Here is a 19,142-nt window from a genome sequence, read left to right as displayed (position 1 = left end):
CTTGTTATACCATAAAGGCATGACGACATTGATGTGTTAATTGGTTGAAAAATATCTATTACCAGTTAAAGCGGAATACAAACTGAGCATGGTGCAGCCTCAGGTGATGTTTTTTTGGGCGTCAGACGGTAACGATAAATACTGTATGCATACAAACGTCAGGACCGTCACTTTTTAAATGCTTGTATTCGTTGATAGACATTTTATTTGAAGCAACATTTCTCTATGCATGCGTGACAGATGTCGCCTATGAATGACGTCAAGACGTACCGCATTAACGTGATGACGCCGCTTAATCATTAAACTGCCATAAAAAAAAAAAACACTGATATAATTTGATGGACAAATGGCTTACTTGAAGTGACTAATGTCGTGGCTTCCTGCCTTTTTTAAAATACGTCTGTAAAGGGATATCAGTCGGGAAAAGAACTGTTGCAGCGAAAATGTTCCATGTTTTCATCTGCAGACAGCGGTGAACTGGACTCGCCTGCCTCCGAGCAAAACTACTGCAGTCCGGCAGAGAGCTCTGGCTGAACTGTACAAGAGGTAGGCTAGCTAACATTAGACGAGAACCTAAGACAAATTGCGGGGGGCAGGAGAGCCTGCGCAGAAGCTACCTCTTGTCCTGGTAAGTACACGCAAACTCAGCTGCTGTTCTGTGGTGGCTAGCTACAGTATTTGGCTTCCAGCGCAATGTCTATCCCAGGTGTAAACTGGCTGGCTAGATGCAGAAATGGAAGCTAGGTTAGTTAGCTAGATCTGGATAGCTAGCAATCTAATAAGATAAATCAATTTGCTATAGTCACACTGCATATAATTTTTTTTTCTGCATAAACAAATGGCATTAAGAGCAATTGGGTCCAAACGTATTGTAAATGACCAGCTACTACAAACTAGACAGTTGCTACAAACAAGTTGCACTAGTGTGCAGAAATAATCATTGTAATAGGTTTCACATGCAAAAGGTGGTATAGCTAGGACACATTTCAACTTCACTGTAATTACTGTACAATGAACGTACTATTACCGTTATACAGTAATCCATACATATTGTAGCTGTTCAAGTGACGCTATATTGGATGGAACCTGTCAAATACATATTTTTTTTATTTCAGTCCACAGATGAAAATATTGGAAGTTTTAGAATGTGAATCAAACCATCACTAGCGGAAGGTCAAATCCATTCCAGACACATCTCTTTACACAAAGTTATCTTGGAGGATAGCCTACCTACAAAATGGCAAGCAGGAGGAAGTCAACAACACCTTGCATGGTCCTGCCTTCTTCTAACGTGATGGAGGAGCAGGATGCAGACATGCAGGTGGGGGAGGGAAAGGATGGAGCTGAGAGCGCTGCAGAGGGACTTACAGACACCGCTGTGGTCTCCACTGACCCAGAGACAGGTGGGGAAGGGTTTTATTCATCTTCAACATGTTGCTCACACCTGTTTTCTTGAAATGTTAATCACCTGGCTCGATCTTGACTGGCTGCATCACTGCTTGGTATGGCAAATGCTTGGCATCCAATCGCAAGGCGCTACAGAGGGTAGTGCGTACGTTCCGGTACATCACTGGGGCCGAGCTCCCTGCCATCCAGGACCTTTATACCAGGCGGTGTCAGAGGAAAGCCCTAACAATTGTCAGACTCCAGCCACCCAAGTCATAGACTGTTCTTTCTGCAAGTTTGGAACCAACAGAACCCCCCCCCCCCCCCCCCCCCCCCCAGCCATAAAACTGTTAACCAATAACTACCCGGACTAACTATCTGCATGGACCCTTTTTGCACTCTTGACCTCTTGACCTTACACTGCTGCTACTGTTTATTATCTATCTTGTTGACCAGTCACTTTGTCCCTACTTATATGTACATATCTGCATCAATTACATCGTACCCCTGCACATTGACTCGGTGCTGGTACCCCTTGTATATAGCCTAGTTATCTTTACTCTGGATATAATCAAATTTATTTATAAAGCCCTTCTTACATCAGCTGATATCTCAAAGTGCTGTACAGAAACCCAGCCTAAAACCCCAAACAGCAAGCAATGCAGGTGTAGAAGCACAGTGGCTAGGAAAACCTCCCTAGAAAGGCCTAAACCTAGGAAGAAACCTAGAGAGGAACCAGGCTATGAGGGGTGGCCAGTCCTCTTCTGGCTGTGCCGGGTGGATATTATAACAGAACATGGCCAAGATGTTAAAATGTTCATAAATGACCCGCATGGTGAAATAATAATCACAGTGGTTGTCGAGGGTGCAACAAGTCAGCACCTCAGGAGTAAATGTCAGTTGACTTTTCATAGCCGATCATTAAGAGTATCTCTACCGCTCCTGCTGTCTCTAGAGAGTTGAAAACAGCAGGTCTGGGACAAGGTAGCACGTCCGGTGAACAGGTCAGGGTTCCATAGCCGCAGGCAGAACAGTTGAAACTGGAGCAGCAGCACGGCCAGGTGCTATTCCTTGTGTTATTATTTTTCCCTTTTCTCTTCTCTTTCTCTCTGCGTTGTTGGGAACGACCCGTAAGTAAGCAGTCTACACCTGTTGTTTACCAAGCATGTGACAAATAAAATGTGATTTGATTTGGTTCTGTAGGCACTAAACAGGAGAAAAGCTTTTGAAACCTATATGAAATGCCCATATTGACCTACTGTTTCAACACCGATCTGCTATGGTGTGCTCTACTCCTGAAAATGACCCTCGTTCTCTGATGTAGTTAAACTAACATAGCTGAGCAATTTACTTTTCAGAGCACGACATCAGTCATTCCAGCGGAGAGGACGGTGTCACCTGCACAGGAGTGAAACGCAGCAACCAACCAACCCTGGAGCAGACGCTCAGTGACCTTCTCTCGGATGGGGGATACACACAGCATGAGACGGAAGAGAGCGATGACCCCGCATCAGCTGGCATCTCACTCAGCAAAACCCCCATCATGAAGATGAGGGGTAAATCGGAACCGAAGAGGATCGCCGTGTCTCTGAAAGCAGCCGAGGAGAGTGACGGGATGGGAGAGAGTGAAGGGGAGCAGGAGCCTATCGAAGCACCTCTGGGGCTGGGTTCCCTCACTCCTGTAGAGAAGATGAGCCCACATTACACCGAGTCCATGAAACACAGTGTTCTCCTAAACATTCCCAATATGATGTCTGCAGAGCACAAGAAATCCTCTGTCCTCAGCTCCAATATGTCTGGACTCCAGCTCCCCCCTGGTCTGGCCCAGGTCCTCTCAGCTCTGCAGGCCCAGCAGGTGATCATATTTTCAAATTCTTTGAAATTGTAAATTGTATAAAACAAATCACCTTTCACTGCTGTTGATACTATTGTAATGTTACTGATAAATAAGTGACTAAAACCTCTCTCTCTCTCTTGCATTCTCCTTCTCCCTCCCTCCCCGCAGAGCGCCCAAGCCCAGCTCCTCATCCCCGTCAGCAGTATCCCCTCATACAACCAATCCATGGATACCAACACAGTCCTGGTCAACACCTACAAGAAGTTCCCGTACCCTTCGGTGTCAGAGATCATGGGTCTGTCGGCTCAGACCAAATTCAGTGAGGAACAGATAAAGATCTGGTTCTCTGCCCAGCGTCTGAAGCACGGGGTCAGCTGGACACCCGAGGAGGTGCTTTTTCTGTTAGATTCATGTTTGTCTTATACCAGAGTTACATTTTTTGGGGCGGACATAGTGTTTTTATTGTGATTTAAAAAAAAACATATTTTCACTCATTTGAATATATATGTTTTAATTGTTGTCGCCTCTGTTGAAGGGGGCGCTTGCAAGTACGCATTTCGTTGTACCATTTACACTACGTCTATCCTGTGCATATGACAAATAAACTTTTTGATTTGAGGTGGAGGAGGCTAGGAGAAAGCAGTTCAACGGGACTGTGCACACGGTGCCTCAGACCATCACTGTTATCCCGGCCCACCAGCTCTCTGCTGCGGCCAACGGCCTGCAGTCTATCCTCCAGACCTGTCAGATAGTAGGGCAGCCAGGCCTGGTTTTTACACAGGTTGGTACTTATTGATGACATTGTGGATGATATAATGTAATATTTTCTGTTTATAGTTTCTCAACTCAATATGTCTTGTCAGTTGTTGTAATATTGTTGAGTGAGTGAAACTTTTCTAAACTCTGAACAGGTTGGCACGCCTGTGACCACACCCATCACCTTGACAGTAGCAGGGATGCCAAGCCACAGCCTGGTCCCCAAGATGTCCTCCCACCAGACCAGCCCAGCGGTCAGTGAGATGAAGAGAGCCACCACTGTCCAGCCTCCCTCCCTGACTCCACAGGAGAACTCGGCCCTCAGCGCCGACCACTTCGGAATGCGGCCTAAGAAGTCCAAGGAGCAGCTGGCGGAGCTGAAAGCCAGCTACCTGAAGAACCACTTCGCCAGCGACGCGGAGATCGCCAGGCTCATGACGCTGACCTGCCTCACAAAAGGCGAGATCAAGAAGTGGTTCAGCGACACGCGCTACAACCAGCGCAACTCCAAGAACAGCAACGTCATCGTGTTCCATGACAGCCAGAGTCCCCGGGGTCACGGCAGCGGCACCACCATCGTCATTGACTCCAGCGACGAGACCCCTCAGTCTCCACCACCCACACCCACACCATCCATCAAAGAGAAAGAGCCACGCCCCAAGACCTGGAACTCCTTCCCAGACTTCACATTGCAGAAGTTCAAGGAGAAGACAGCAGAGCAGCTGGTGGTTCTTGAGGAGAGTTACCAGAAGGGAAGCACTCCGTCTGATGACGAGCTGACCCGGCTGAGGACGGAGACCAAGCTGACCCGGAGAGAGATCGACGCCTGGTTCACAGAGAAGAGGAAGGTAGTGGAGGCAGAGTCACCTGAGCTGAAAGCAGAGCGGATGGAGAGCGAGGCCACCTCGTCTAGAAAAAGATCCCAGACCCCTCCGGGTGGCCGGCGGCCAAACAGGGGGGACAAGAACATCAGAAAGAAAACCCCAGAGCAGCTCCACGTTCTGAAGAGTGCCTTTGTCCGTACCCAATGGCCCTCCACAGAGGAATATGACAAGCTGTCAGAGGAGAGCGGGCTGCCCAGGGTCTACGTAGTCAACTGGTTCGGAGATACCCGGTACTCCTTCAAGAACGGCAACCTCAAGTGGTTCTTCCACTACCAGAGCGGCAACGTGGAGGGACTGAACGGCAACAAAAACAGAAAGAGGAGGATACGTAACCGAGGCTGGGGGAGGTCTCGGAGCAGGAAGGCTAAGAGGTCAACCAGCACGGAGAAGTCACCACCACTGCCCATCATCAAGTTGAAGTCTGGGAAAGACATTCTGAAGGAGTATTACCTGAAGCACAAGTTGTTGAATGAGCAGGACCTGGATGAGCTTGTGACCAAGTCTAGTATGGGATACGAGCAGGTGAGAGAGTGGTTCGCTGAGATACACAAGAGGGAAAATATGGGTGCTGATCCGTTTGGGGATGCTGAGGTAAACGAGGACCAGCAGGAAGAGGAAGCGTTGCTGGGTGAGAATGAGATGGCACCTGACGAGCAGGATGACACTGTGGTGGGTGAGGAAGATGAGGAGGAGGATGACGACACTGATGAAAGTGATTCTTGGGAGCCCTCTCAGGGTGCCAGAAAAACACAGTCAGAGTAATGAAGGACAGCTGGGCTGTGTTCATTAGGCACCAAATGGACTGAAACAGGGAGGGACTACATGGAATTGTCCAATTTAGAAATGCCCAGTTTCACTTTCTGTTGCAAAACATTTTGCCATGGTGTGCCCAAATGAACACAACATTGGATTTAGTCAAACAGCACAAACACATTTCGCTTTCTCTTACGTATTTTAAAAGGTACTGTCTGAATGCAAGACTGAACGATAATATCCCACCAATACAAACGATATGTGCACCTTTTTACAGCGCTAGAGTAGCGCCATTAGTCAATCTAGTCAAGAATTACAACCAGTACTTTAAATACCTAATTTTACATGAATTGGTCAGACATTAAAATGCTGAAATTCAATTGATAATACAATATTTGATATGATGATAATGAATGGAAAATTAACATTTGTTGATCTACAGTATTCGGCACAGTTATTTATGTGCAATTAAGAGGTCCTTTTTTTAATGGCTAATGTCTCTCGTATATATCCCTATTATTATAGAGATTACAAAGTACTGTAAGTACATTCATGGAATGAATGCAATGAATCATGTGAAATCAGATGATATTATGGGTTCCCATTGAAATTGATTGGAGGAACCGCGGTGCCAAAGTTAACTATTGAATGTGGACTCCTGTGCTAGGAAAGACTTAGAAACCAAGGGACTCGAGAGTAGGAGTGCTGATCTAGGATCAGTTTAGCCTTTTAGATTCCAATGAGTCCATAGACTGACCCATGAGCTCGTGTGAATCCTTAAAGAGATGGTTGGGGCTAAGGCTTAAGAGGGTGTGAACAAATTCCAGCTCTCTGGCAAGTGTGGAAAAAAACCCTTAAAGCTTTTTTTGCAAAACTGGTTATACAAGAATAGCAATTTTTAAAGCTACGTAGCTTTCTCCAACTGTAGTGTATAATATACCATTACGAAGCTCTGAGTCTGTACTTTTGTACAATGTAAAATATGACATACATACTCTAAGACTCTTTATGAATACGGGCCTGGAGGCCCAGTATGTACAGTACCAGTCAAAAGTTTGGACACACCTACTCATTCCAGGGTTTTTCTTTATTTGTACTATTTTCTACATTGTAGAATAGTAGTGAAGACATCACAACTATGAAATAACACATCACAAACATGTCGTCTCCAAAAAAAGTGTTATATATTTTTTTATTTTAGATTCTTCAAAGTAGCCACCCATTGCCTTGACAGCTTTGCACACTCTTGGCATTCTCTCAATCAGGTTCATGAGGTTGTCACCTGGAATGCATTTCAATTAACAGGTGTGCCTTGTTAAAGTAATTTGTGGAATTTCTTTCCTTAATGCGTTTGAGCCAATCAGTTGTGTTGTGACAAGGTAGTGAGGGTATACAGAAGAAAATACCAAGTCCATATTATGTCAAGAACAGCTCAAATAAGCAAACAGTCCATAAGTGACAGTCCATCATTACTTTAAGACATGAAGGTCAGTAAATCCGGAACATTTTAAGAAGTTTTCATGTTTCTTCAAGTGCAGTCGCAAAAACCATCAAGTGCTATGATGAAAGGATTGCCACAGGAAAGGAAGACCCAGCGTTACCTCTGCTGCAGAGGATAAGTTCATTTGAGTTAACTGCACCTCAGATTGCAGTCCAAATAAATGCTTCACCGAGTTCAAGTAACAGACGCATCTCAACATCAACTGTTCAGAGGGGACTGCGTGAATCAGGCCTTCATGGTCAAATTGCTGCGAAGAAACCACTACTAGAGGACACCAATAAGAAGAAGAGACTTGCTCGTGTTTCCTGGCCCAAGCAATGGACATTAATTAGACCGGTGGAAATCTGTCCTTTGGTCTGTAGGCCAAATTTTAGATTTTTGGTTCCAACCGCCGTGTCTTTGTGAGACGCAGAGTAGGTGAATGGATGATCTCTGCATTGTGTAGTTCCCACCGTGAAGCATGGAGGAGGAGGAGGTGTGGGGGTGCTTAGCTGGTGACACTGTGATTTATTTAGAATTCAAGGCACACTTAACTAGCATGTCTACCACAGCATTCTGCAGCGATACGCCATCCCATCTGGTTTGGGCTTAGTGGGACTATCATTTGTTTTTCAACAGGACAATGACCCAACACACCTCCAGGCTGTGTAAGGGCTATTTGACCGAGAAGGAGAGTGATGGAGTGCTGCATCAGATGACCTGGCCTCTACAATCACCCGACCTCAACCCAATTGAGAGGGTTTGGAATGATTTGGACCGCAGAGTGAAGGAAAAGCAGCCAACAAGTGCTCAGCATATGTGGGAACTCTTTCAAGACTGTTGGAAAAGCATTCCTCATGAAGCTGGTTGAGAGAATACCAAGGGAGTGCAAAGCTGTCAAGGCAAAAGGTGGCTACTTTGAAGAATCTCAAATATAACATATTTTGATTTGTTTAACACTTTTTTTTGAGTTGTTTACTACATGATATGTGTTATTTCATAGTTTTATGTCTTCACTATTATTCTACAATGTAGAAAATAGTAAAAAATAAAGAAAAACCCTTGAATGAGTGGGTGTGGCCAAACTTTTGACTAGTACTGTATACTGTGGTGTCTCTGCAGGAAACTGACAGTGTAGCACTTATTATTGTGCACTTTGCCCACTACTGAATTAAAGACATGCTCCGGAACTTTTGCGACTACCAAGTGTTTTTTAAACCTCCTGCTTTGGACTGGACGTGTCAGTGTTCAGAGCCCCCCTCGCAAGGTCTCTGTGTTCTATGCCAGTGATGTGAGGTAGTTCACAATTTAGCTGAACTCTACTTTCAGAACTACTGGCTAAAATGTATACAAAAGTTCCGGAGAATCTCTTTAACATGTTCTTGTGGGGGGGAAACAACTTTGATTAGGCACCTTTATATTCCTTTTACCTTTAATGGCTTTAGGAGACCAAGTCTCTTTTCAATATGAGCTCTTTTTAAACGCTGTAGAACTAAGTATTCTGCCTTGTATTGTCCTCCTCTGAAATGATTCTATTTTCAAGAGGATGCACCTTATTGACTTTACCCCTCTCCTTGTGGATCAATTCTAAAGTTGGGTGTTGATATGACACAAATGAAAATCAATGGTCTGTATGTGGCCTACTGCTTCCTGCACCAACCAACTGGCACAATGTGGGTCCCTATTTCAATCATGTGAAACTCTGCTGACTTGGAAACGTGTAACGTGAGTTTGAATTACGTAGAACTTTTATTGTTTTTAAGACTGCAGTACTTGTATGTATGAAGACTAGTGTCGGAGGACTTGATACAGGGCTGTTTTCAAACAAGTGTTTTTCTAATGTATGTTCAGATGCACGTTTGTTTTGCTTTTCTTTTTACAACGTTTGCAGACTATGCTCTCCCCAACTGTCATTTTAAATGACGAGTTTTGACATGTGCACATTAGTAGAACCAAGACATTGTTGCTAACCTGTAAGCCATGTCCTATATGCTCTGGTCACTGGGTTACAGCCTGGCCCGGACCTGATGAGTTACCAACGGTCTCTCAAACGATTCTAAACATGCTTTACCAAGTTCTAGTCACTTTGGTTCTAGAATCTCAATCTAGAATCTAGTTGAAACATCACAACATTTTACAGAAAAACGGATGGAACCTTCGGAACCTTTTTGAGGAGACAAAACCTATGTGCCTGCATGGCTCATTCTTTCTGAGCAGGGTTTCATCAAGACTTGACAACAGAAGAGGTGGAGGAGGAGAAGATCGTGGATACCTCATGCTCATCATAAACATTTCAAATTGGGCAGCATGTTATGCTGTGAAATCGTTAACGTTTTCATGCAGGAACAGTTATTTGTACCATAGTTAAGGTAAAAGATTTGAATTTTGAGCTCCATATAGTGCATGAAATAATCACCTGACTGCAGATGAAACAGCATTATGTGCTTGTCTTAGAAAAGTTGTTTTTAATGGTTTTATAATCTTTATTTATGATTAATCCTGTCTCAACTAATAGCTTGTATGGCGTTTTACTGTTAATGTGTAAAAATATATTTTTTGAAGGCTCTTTGCCTTCTTCAGTTGGCAACTCAATGTATCCGCACTGCTCTTTTTTTTGTACAGTAGACGTGACATTGTGACCATAGTACATGACTGTTTTTAATCCTAGTACAATAATTCTTACCTGTCTGTCCTCTTTGCTATTTCTCAATATTTAGAAAGGTGCTTGTTTAGTACTAATAGCCAACAGTTGAATACATCACTTTAATACATGCTTTAACAGTTTTCCTATTAGATTGTGCGCACACAATATTTGAACCTGTCTTTTAACATACTATTCTGCTAGCTACAGCTATAATGGATCATGTCAGCCAGTCTCCTTTCTCCTACTGTATTTATTAAGTGAGTTATTATCTATGAGAAGAATGTTTGGCTCAATGTTTGGTTTCTGGATATGTTGAGGTGCTTTGGGAAAAGTGAGAGAGTTTATTTGCAAACGTTATGGTAAACCAAGACATTTTTCATGTTGAGACAGAGTAGCCTTGGAGCTGAAAACTCAGTGGAAAAAGCTTTAGTCCCCTGAGCCATAGATTTTTGCAATGCTTTTTAATTGAAATCAAACTGTTTTTTTTTTAGGCTGTGGCTTGATTTAGACAAATATATATTTTATTACTTGTTTTGTGGACAAAATACAATACATTTGGACGAAAAGGCGTGTATTTTGGTGTCTTATAAAATATTTAACTTCAAAATATGACTGGAGTTTCTCTTATAGAAAATATTACAGCATTTCATTGAAGAAAGTAAAGCGTCTGTCATTGGAACATATCGTCCGGAACACATTCTATTTTTCTGTTTCCCAACGGTCATATTAGCTTGTAACACTGCACACGTTGACGTTTGTTTTGTTTTTTAGTGTTGGTAAAATCTGAATTCGCTGTCATTCATCGTTTGAAATGGAGATTTTCGGTAGCACCTTTGACGATTCGGTGTTCGAGGAATCAAGAGCGAAGCCGACTGTTGTTGCACTGTCGACTTACAATGCAAAGTTCTGTGAAGCAGAGGTGAGTGTTAACCAGCTACCTAACGTTAAGTAGCATCAGTTTTTTTTTTGCTAGCATTGCATTGTGTGGATATTTTTAACTACGAGTTATCTATTTCAACAGTGGTTTGGGGAGAGCATCGACACAGAGGACATTTTGGAGGTGCAAAAGATCTTCAAATTTCGAGCTGATATGGCGTACAGGCGAAAAAACTTCCAGGTATTGACCCCTCTTCCCTTGAGTCATTTAGTTACACACTGTCTTATCATATCCATCTAGTATCCAAATGCTTTTCTCATCCGTTAACTATATCCATTTCCCCAGGAAGCTTTAAACGCCTACACTACCTGCCTCTCCTATATCCCTGACGGCAACCTGGCCATTCGACGGGACATAATGGAGGGAATGGCAAGGTGCTGTTGTCACCTGGGGAAGAGAGTGGAGGCCCTGGAGATCACAGAAACACTTGTAAGAACCGTTGCTGTTGAGTGAGTCTTATCTTTATACATTATTGTAACATAATATGGTTTTTTATTATACATTAATAATACAAAATATCTAGTCTCGTCATCCAGCCAGCCCGCTCTTGTCTGTGGACAAGGTTACAGTATACCAGGTAGTAAAATGGTTGTTTTGAAAATTCATTCCATGGACAGAAAAATGAAGCCTCCAACACCTGTCACCTTACCGGTCTACTTCACCTGACTGCGAACGTCCACGAGCGCTTCGGAGACCTCAGGAGCCAGGCCACGTGTCTGCAGCAGCTGTGTTCTCTCCACCCCTACCACCAGTGGCACTGGATGAAGCTGGCAGAAAGCTACCTTCATCTTCTTCAGTCTCTGTCAACACCCTCAGGCTCCAGTCCTCTTCAACAGGGAGATGGTGTAGAGCCAAAGCCTGACTCTCAGACTGAGGAGCAACTGAAGGAAGAGCGTGACGGCGTTTGGCTCAAGGCCTGCATGTGTTTTGTCCGGGCCAGGTAAATAAATCAGTGAGAGACAAGCAGACATCCTATTGGCCTATTCTATATGGAATTCCATGGATACAAGTTTGTTGGGCAGTCTTTAGGACTGGTTTCCCGAACACAGATTGAGATTCTCCATTGAAAATGCTTCTTAGTCCAGGAAAAGTCTTACTTTACCTCTGGGGAAATTAGCCTTTGGATTAAAGCAGAGAGCATATTTACACATTCATCCTAAATGTCACTGTTTAGCACAGTCTTTGTCTTGTGAAGATGGTTGTTTGACTGTACAATGTTGCCTTGCCAGACTCCTCCTCAGGGCATTAAAGGGCCAACAGTCATCCTTTGTTCTCCAGAACAGTGAGAGAGCCCTACAGAAGGCTGATGAGGCTCTACGTTGGCTGGAACTGAAAGACACCACACTACAACTAGTCTCTGAGGTGAAACCGGTTAGAGACACAGTACATAGACTACTGTTCTCACACGGTGTCTATTCATCAAATAATGTCCTGTATTTTGTCTTCTGGTATGTTTAAATTAAAGGAAATGTGTGGCTTGCTGGCACCAAGATGTCATGGTTATGCTTTTAGATGTATTACAATTGTAATGTTTTGAAAAGATAAGAGGTACACTTCCGACCAGATTGATCATGCATCGTTATTGGTGATCTGCCCTTCAGGTGATGTCAGAAGATCTAGTTCCAGAGAGAATGAGAGAGGACAACCAGGATGGAGAGAGCTCGGCAGGTCTCTCTCTGAAGGACTTTGAAGACAGGTGGTGGAACAGACTGGTACAGACAGGAGTACTGAAGGAGGATGGACCTAAAATACCCTCTGTAAAGACCAACTAGGCTACACATTTTGATGAATGTATTTATTTGTTAATATTGCGTGTAACAATGTGCTGACCGCCATATGAAATGAAATATTGTCACAATCTACAGTCCAGTTTAATTAGATCATTGTTGTATTGCATTTCAAAGTAGAACCATTTGGAAAAAGTGTGATAAACTTTTGATTTGCCATTCTGCATTACCTCGGGCTTGACAGTGTATGGATCAGAAGATTTGTCAGAAGGTATGTTTGTTAAGAGGCCCGGCCCTTGGCTAAGCGTTGCACACATCACTAGGCTGTCACTCAGTGTGGTTCTATCAGGGTTGATGGGTGGAAGAGGAATTCATGTCTGTGACATGTTGTTTTTACTCCATTGAATTAACATGTACTGGAACACAAAGCTCTCAGCCTGAAGGCAGACAATGATCATCCTTATGAGATAATGATGTGATTGAAGTACTACTCCTGTACTCCAGGCATCAAGCAAAGCAAAACAGGCACATTTACTCTATGAAGGTTACTTGCCCATTTTCAGTTGTGAGAACATAATTTACCTCAAACAGGGTGTACTGTCAAATTTCAGTATGATGCCATTTCAGTTATTTAGGAACAGTAAACCACTGGCCAGTCTTGAGAAGTGGGTGTCTGTCCAACAAGCCGGTTGTCCCTCCATAAAGAAGGTAATTGCTGTTAAAGGGTCGCCAGGTCAGGTTGTCTCCAGTACTGTAATCACTGGAGAAGGTTCTCTGGAACAGGACAGGCCTGGTTGCAGTGCGTCTCTGTGTGATCCAGTCAAACCTGTGGCTCCGGGGACCTGTGTAGTAAGACTGATTCACCAAGCACTGGGAGGTTGGTGGTGCTGTTGGCTGAGTGTTGTGGTGTCTCTGCTGGGAGGTTGGTGGTGCTGTTGGCTGAGTGTTGGGGTGTCTCTGCTGGGAGGTTGTTGATGCTGTTGGCTGAGTGTTGGGGTGTCTCTGCTGGGAGGTTGTTGGCTGAGTGTTGGGGTGTCTCTGCTGGGAGGTTGTTGGCTGAGTGTTGGGGTGTCTCTGCCGGGAGGTTGTTGGTGCTGTTGGCTGAGTGTTGGGGTACCTCTGATGGGAGGTTGGTGGTGCTATTGGTTGAGTGTTGGGGTACCTCTGCTGGGAGGTTGGTGGTGCTGTTGGCTGAGTGTTGGGGTGTCTCTGCTGGGAGGCTGGTGGTGCTGTTGGCTGAGTGTTGGGGTGTCTTTGCTGGGTGGTTGTAGTTGTTTGAACAGTAGATTGAGTGTTGAATCTGGGCACAACTGTGGTGGTTGGTTGATCCATAGCCTGGTTGTTGAAGTATCTGTTCTGGGTCGTGGTACCAGCACTGGGGCAAGGAAGGTTTGTCAGTGGGGTTGAGGTGGCTGCTGCTTGATGGGTGATAAGCGGCCTGGTAAGGTTGAGCTCCGTTGCCACGGTGAGGAAGGCTGGCACAGGCTTGGAGCTGGCGTAGAGCTTCCTGAACTCCAGGTCGAATGGCTTGACCGCGCTGCCCTTGAAGAGCACAGCCAGGCTTCTGTGGACCTGCCAGGACAGCCAGGTGAAACTGAGGAACAGAGCACAGGACAGCCAGGTGAAACTGAGGAACAGAGCACAGTGAACAGATATTATTACTACTACAAACATTTCTGAAAATTCAAACAACCATCATAACGTTGATCTACCTATTCAGAATGACATCAACCATAATGTTGATCTACCTATTCAGAATGACAACCATCATAACGTTAATCTACCTATTCAGAATGACGTCAACCATCATAACATTGATCTACCTATTCAGAATGACATCAACCATCATAACGTTGATCCACCTATTCAGAATGACATCAACCATCATAACGTTGATCTACCTATTCAGAATGACGTCAACCATCATAACGTTGATCTACCTATTCAGAATGACAACCATCATAACGTTGATCTACCTATTCAGAATGACGTCAACCATCATAACGTTGATCTACCTATTCAGAATGACGTCAACCATCATAACGTTGATCTACCTATTCAGAATGACATCAACCATCATAACGTTGATCTACCTATTCAGAATGACGTCAACCATCATAACATTGATCTACCTATTCAGAATGACAACCATCATAACGTTGATCTACCTATTCAGAATGACGTCAACCATCATAACGTTGATCTACCTATTCAGAATGACGTCAACCATCATAACGTTGATCCACCTATTCAGAATGACATCAACCATCATAACGTTCATCTACCTATTCAGAATGACGTCAACCATCATAACGTTGATCTACCTATTCAGAATGACAACCATCATAACGTTGACCTACCTATTCAGAATGACGTCAACCATCATAACGTTGATTTCCCTATTCAGAATGACAACCATCATAACGTTGATCCACCTATTCAGAATGACATCAACCATCATAACGTTCATCTACCTATTCAGAATGACGTCAACCATCATAACGTTGATCTACCTATTCAGAATGACAACCATCATAACGTTGACCTACCTATTCAGAATGACGTCAACCATCATAACGTTGATTTCCCTATTCAGAATGACAACCATCATAACGTTGATCTACCTATTCAGAATGACAACCATCATAACGTTGATCTACCTATTCAGAATGACGTCAACCATCATAACGTTAATCTACCTATTCAGAATGACATCAACCATCATAACGTTGATCTACCTATTCAGAATGACATCAACCATCATAACGTTGATCTACCTATTCAGAATGACGTCAACCATCATAACATTGATCTACCTATTCAGAATGACGTCAACCATCATAACGTTGATCTACCTATTCAGAATGACGTCAACCATCATAACGTTGATCTACCTATTCAGAATGACGTCAACCATCATAACGTTGATCTACCTATTCAGAATGCCGTCAACCATCATAACGTTGATCTACCTATTCAGAATGACGTCAACCATCATAACGTTGATCTACCTATTCAGAATGACGTCAACCATCATAACGTTGATCTACCTATTCAGAATGACGTCAACCATCATAACGTTGATCTACCTATTCAGAATGACGTCAACCATCATAACGTTGATCTACCTATTCAGAATGACGTCAACCATCATAACGTTGATCTACCTATTCAGAATGACGTCAACCATCATAACGTTGATCTACCTATTCAGAATGACGTCAACCATCATAACGTTGATCTACCTATTCAGAATGACGTCAACCATCATAACGTTGATCTACCTATTCAGAATGACGTCAACCATCATAACGTTGATCTACCTATTCAGAATGACAACCATCATAACGGTGATCTACCTATTCAGAATGACGTCAACCACTGTGATTGTGACATTGATGTGACTATTAGCTAATTATACAACAGAAATGTACCTGTATGATCCAGCCAGCACTAAAGTGCAGTCAATGATCATGAACTTCTCTTTGATCTGTCCAGTGAGTTTCCTTCCAGACTTTGCACAATACGTCTCTCCTTGTATACTACGGACCGACATGTTCTGCAGACAGAATACGGCGGCATTTCATGTAGCAGTGAGTGAATGACAAACACAAAAAGCTATCATCAAATTGCTAGTTTACAGTACAGTTAAAAAGTTGAAGAAATGTCTGAAAGGTGTACCTTTAAAAATATATATTTAACTAGGCAAGTCAGTTAAGAACAAATTCTTATTTACAATGATGGTTTAGGAACAGTGGGTTAACTGCCTTGTTCAGGGGCAGAACAACAGATTTTAATTCTATCTAGCAACTTTTCGGTTACTGGCTCAAAGCTCTAACCACTAGGCTACCTGCCACTCTAACCACTAGGCTATCTGCCACTCTAACCACTAGGCTACCTGCCACTCTAACCACTAGGCTACCTGCCACTCTAACCACTAGGATACCTGCCTCCTCTAACCACTAGGATACCTGCCTCCTCTAACCACTAGGCTACCTGCCACTCTAACCACTAGGCTACCTGCCACTCTAACCACTAGGCTACCTGCCACTCTAACCACTAGGCTACCTGTCACTCTAACCACTAGGCTACCTGCCTCCTCTAACCACTAGGCTACCTGCCTCCTCTAACCACTAGGCTACCTGCCTCCTCTAACCACTAGGCTACCTGCCTCCTCTAACCACTAGGCTACCTGCCTCCTCTAACCACTAGGCTACCTGCCACTCTAACCACTAGGCTACCTGCCACTCTAACCACTAGGCTACCTGCCTCCTCTAACCACTAGGCTACCTTCCACTCTAACCACTAGGCTACCTTCCACTCTAACCACTAGGCTACCTGCCACTCTAACCACTAGGCTACCTGCCGCCCCACCTTTTGCAATCATTAGTGTCATCTAAATATCATGATGAGACTCACAGTGAGGTGATTACTGTTGATCTGTAGCGTCTCACACATCTTGACAAAGACCTGCAGGTTGATATGGTCCAGGAGCAGGTAGACAGACACATTCCTCTTCCTGGTTGCCTCCAGGATGTCACAGAACATCTCCACATCACTGAATGTGTCCATTACAATGGCCAGAACCTGCAGACATATCACATGTTTGCTGTGATTCGTATCTTCCACATTATTAGTTGTCATTATAAACTGGGTGGTTTGAGCCCTTGAATGCTGATTGGCTGACAGCCGTGGTATATCAGACCGTATACCACGGGTATGACAAGATTTATTTTTACTGCTCTAAATACGTTGGTAACGAGTTCATAATAGCAATAAGGCACCTCGGGGTTTGATATATGGCCAATATACCATAGCTACGGGCTGTATCCAGGCACTCCACGTTGCGTTGTGCGTAAGAACAGCCTTTAGCTGTGGTATAGTGGCTATGTACCACACCTCCTTGGGCCTTATTGCTTAATTATAGACGATACTGAATCTGCTTGATCAAACTCTCAAAACATCATTATCCAACTTTCAGGGCATTCAGACATCAGCAGCTTTCTAAAAGTCTGCAAAAATATAATGCAGGTATAATCATGAGAGTAGATTGACATCTCCAAATCGTTACCAGTGAAAGTTGTATCGCGTACCATTGTGGCCTTGCTGATGAACTCCCTGAGCAGGTCCTTCATGCTGGCTGCTCTATCAGACTGGAAGTAGACCTCTACACTGGGTTCACCCTGCAGGCGGTAGCTCCAGTCCTCTGCCGGCCAGCCATGGTCCAAGCCAGGGGGCTCGCTCTCCAACACAGATGGACAATAGGTGTTTGTCTGGGAAGAGGTGGTGGAGCCCTCTGCCTGGTCGTCGTTCTCCGTCCCACACAGACTGCTGGTGCTCAGGTCTGTAGTGTTCTCCAGGATATAACCTTTACAGAAACATAAGTGATAATACATTGGCTTTATATCTAGTGCTTTTTACACAATGCTTTTCAGGGAGGAAGCCCTTTACAGTTGTGCAAGAAATACAGTACTAGAACAGACAGATGGGTTTACGGTAGATAAGAGGAGTCAGGGACAGACTGGTGGTTTAAGGTAGATAATAGGAGTCAGGGACAGACTGAGGGTTTAAGGTAGATAAGAGGAGTCAGGGACAGACTGAGGGTTTAAGGTAGATAAGAGGAGTCAGGGACAGACTGAGGGTTTAAGGTAGATAAGAGGAGTCAGGAACAGACTGAGGGTTTAAGGTAGATAAGAGGAGTCAGGGACAGACTGAGGGTTTAAGGTAGATAAGAGGAGTCAGGGACAGACTGGTGGTTTAAGGTAGATAAGAAGAGGCAGGGACAGACTGAGGGTTTAAGGTAGATAAGAGGAACAGAGTAGAAAAAAATATCGACCTTTCTCCTCCTTGGACAGGAAGTCCACCTCGCCCTCTCCGGCCAGTACTTCCTGGTACATGTCCAATCCCTGGTTCAGCAAGGCGTCCATGGCCAATCTGGTGCTCTCGTTGTGGCTGAGGTCAACGTCGCCCGACACCAGGGACACAGATGGGTTTTTCATCTCCTGTACACGCCGCCTCACCTTCCCCACCGGCTTGGACTTCAGGTACCACTGAACAGACAGGCCGTTGCTCTGCAGGTTCATAGTGACGCTGTACAAGGCTCTCTGATCAACACGTATTACCTGTCGTTACCTACTGCTGCTACTGAGTGAAAAACCCTCGCGGAGACACAGACAGGGATGGAGTAGCAGCCGTGAGGTTTCTGAGACCTGGCCCCCTCATTCAATTGTACAGTTGGCTACACCCATAGAAGTATAATTACATTGACTTGAATGGGGATGCCCGGTCTAGTATTGTTATTTCTATGAGGACATTCCACCTGTGGGTTGCAGTGTGCTGGGGGGGACAGGTGAGCTGTTGTGGGAGTGAGAGCGTGACAGAGACCTGCTGTTTAAAGCACTCCCTCCCTTAGTGGGAGAGAGAAGTCTAGTTGAGTGACAGAGGTGAACATGACTGTCTGATCAGCTCAGTGGAGACTGATAACACCTGACTGCATTCTTCACAGACTTGTCCCTGCAATGTGAGTCTATCACTCTTTCTCTCACTGTGTCTCAAGCGTTCCACAGGGATGCTGGCCCATGTTGACTCCAATGCTTCCCACAGTTGTGTCAAGTTGGCTGGGTGTTGAAACCGTTGAGCGTGAAAAAACCCAGCAGCGTTGCAGTTCTTGACATACTCAAACTGGAGGCGCTTGACACCTACTGCCATACCCCGTTCAAAGGCACTTCAATCTTTTGT

At 44.3% G+C, this 19,142-nt stretch overlaps 3 protein-coding genes across 4 annotated transcripts; 2 read left to right on the top strand and 1 right to left on the bottom strand.

The window, feature by feature from the left end:
- Positions 1-280: 280 nt before the first annotated feature.
- Positions 281-6,647, top strand: LOC139396586 (zinc fingers and homeoboxes protein 1-like). Of its 2 annotated transcripts, none has more exons than XM_071143536.1 (6): positions 281-628; positions 1,116-1,403; positions 2,745-3,241; positions 3,392-3,613; positions 3,843-4,004; positions 4,135-6,647. In XM_071143536.1, the coding sequence occupies exons 2-6, from the start codon at positions 1,238-1,240 to the stop codon at positions 5,623-5,625; spliced, it is 2,538 nt and encodes an 845-aa protein (XP_070999637.1). In that variant the 5' UTR covers positions 281-628; positions 1,116-1,237; the 3' UTR covers positions 5,626-6,647. The 2 variants fall into 2 exon arrangements, with proteins under 2 accessions (XP_070999637.1, XP_070999636.1); XM_071143535.1 differs by having other exon boundaries at positions 322-628; positions 3,392-3,592.
- Positions 6,648-10,463: 3,816 nt separating this feature from the next.
- On the top strand, positions 10,464-13,080 carry LOC139396595 (uncharacterized protein C8orf76-like). Its single transcript, XM_071143544.1, has 6 exons — positions 10,464-10,659; positions 10,762-10,857; positions 10,963-11,106; positions 11,295-11,617; positions 11,907-12,039; positions 12,279-13,080. Exons 1-6 carry the CDS (start codon positions 10,552-10,554, stop codon positions 12,447-12,449), a joined length of 975 nt encoding a protein of 324 aa, XP_070999645.1. The 5' UTR covers positions 10,464-10,551; the 3' UTR covers positions 12,450-13,080.
- LOC139396589 (protein FAM83A-like) lies at positions 13,005-18,575 on the bottom strand. Its single transcript, XM_071143538.1, is given in 5 exon segments — positions 13,005-13,998; positions 15,839-15,963; positions 16,824-16,991; positions 17,498-17,772; positions 18,241-18,575. Coding segments are annotated over 5 exon segments (1,809 nt in total). The 5' UTR covers positions 18,488-18,575.
- Between the last annotated feature and the right edge of the window lie 567 nt (positions 18,576-19,142).

The sequence above is a fragment of the Oncorhynchus clarkii genome, unplaced genomic scaffold (assembly GCF_045791955.1).
Source record: "Oncorhynchus clarkii lewisi isolate Uvic-CL-2024 unplaced genomic scaffold, UVic_Ocla_1.0 unplaced_contig_9428_pilon_pilon, whole genome shotgun sequence".
NCBI classification, from domain to species: domain Eukaryota; kingdom Metazoa; phylum Chordata; class Actinopteri; order Salmoniformes; family Salmonidae; genus Oncorhynchus; species Oncorhynchus clarkii.
Note: the sequence above shows the minus strand (reverse complement) of the source record. Positions and strands in the feature narration are given on the sequence as shown.

Coding starts and splice junctions, on each gene's coding strand:
- LOC139396586 (XM_071143536.1), top strand. CDS start 1,238: ATGGCAAGCAGGAGGAAGTCAACAACACCTTGCATGGTCCTGCCTTCT. Junction 3,242..3,391: donor CAGCTCTGCAGGCCCAGCAG/GTGATCATATTT, acceptor CCCTCCCCGCAG/AGCGCCCAAGCCCAGCTCCT. Junction 4,005..4,134: donor CAGGCCTGGTTTTTACACAG/GTTGGTACTTAT, acceptor AACTCTGAACAG/GTTGGCACGCCTGTGACCAC.
- LOC139396595 (XM_071143544.1), top strand. CDS start 10,552: ATGGAGATTTTCGGTAGCACCTTTGACGATTCGGTGTTCGAGGAATCA. Junction 10,858..10,962: donor ACAGGCGAAAAAACTTCCAG/GTATTGACCCCT, acceptor CCATTTCCCCAG/GAAGCTTTAAACGCCTACAC. Junction 12,040..12,278: donor CACTACAACTAGTCTCTGAG/GTGAAACCGGTT, acceptor TCTGCCCTTCAG/GTGATGTCAGAAGATCTAGT.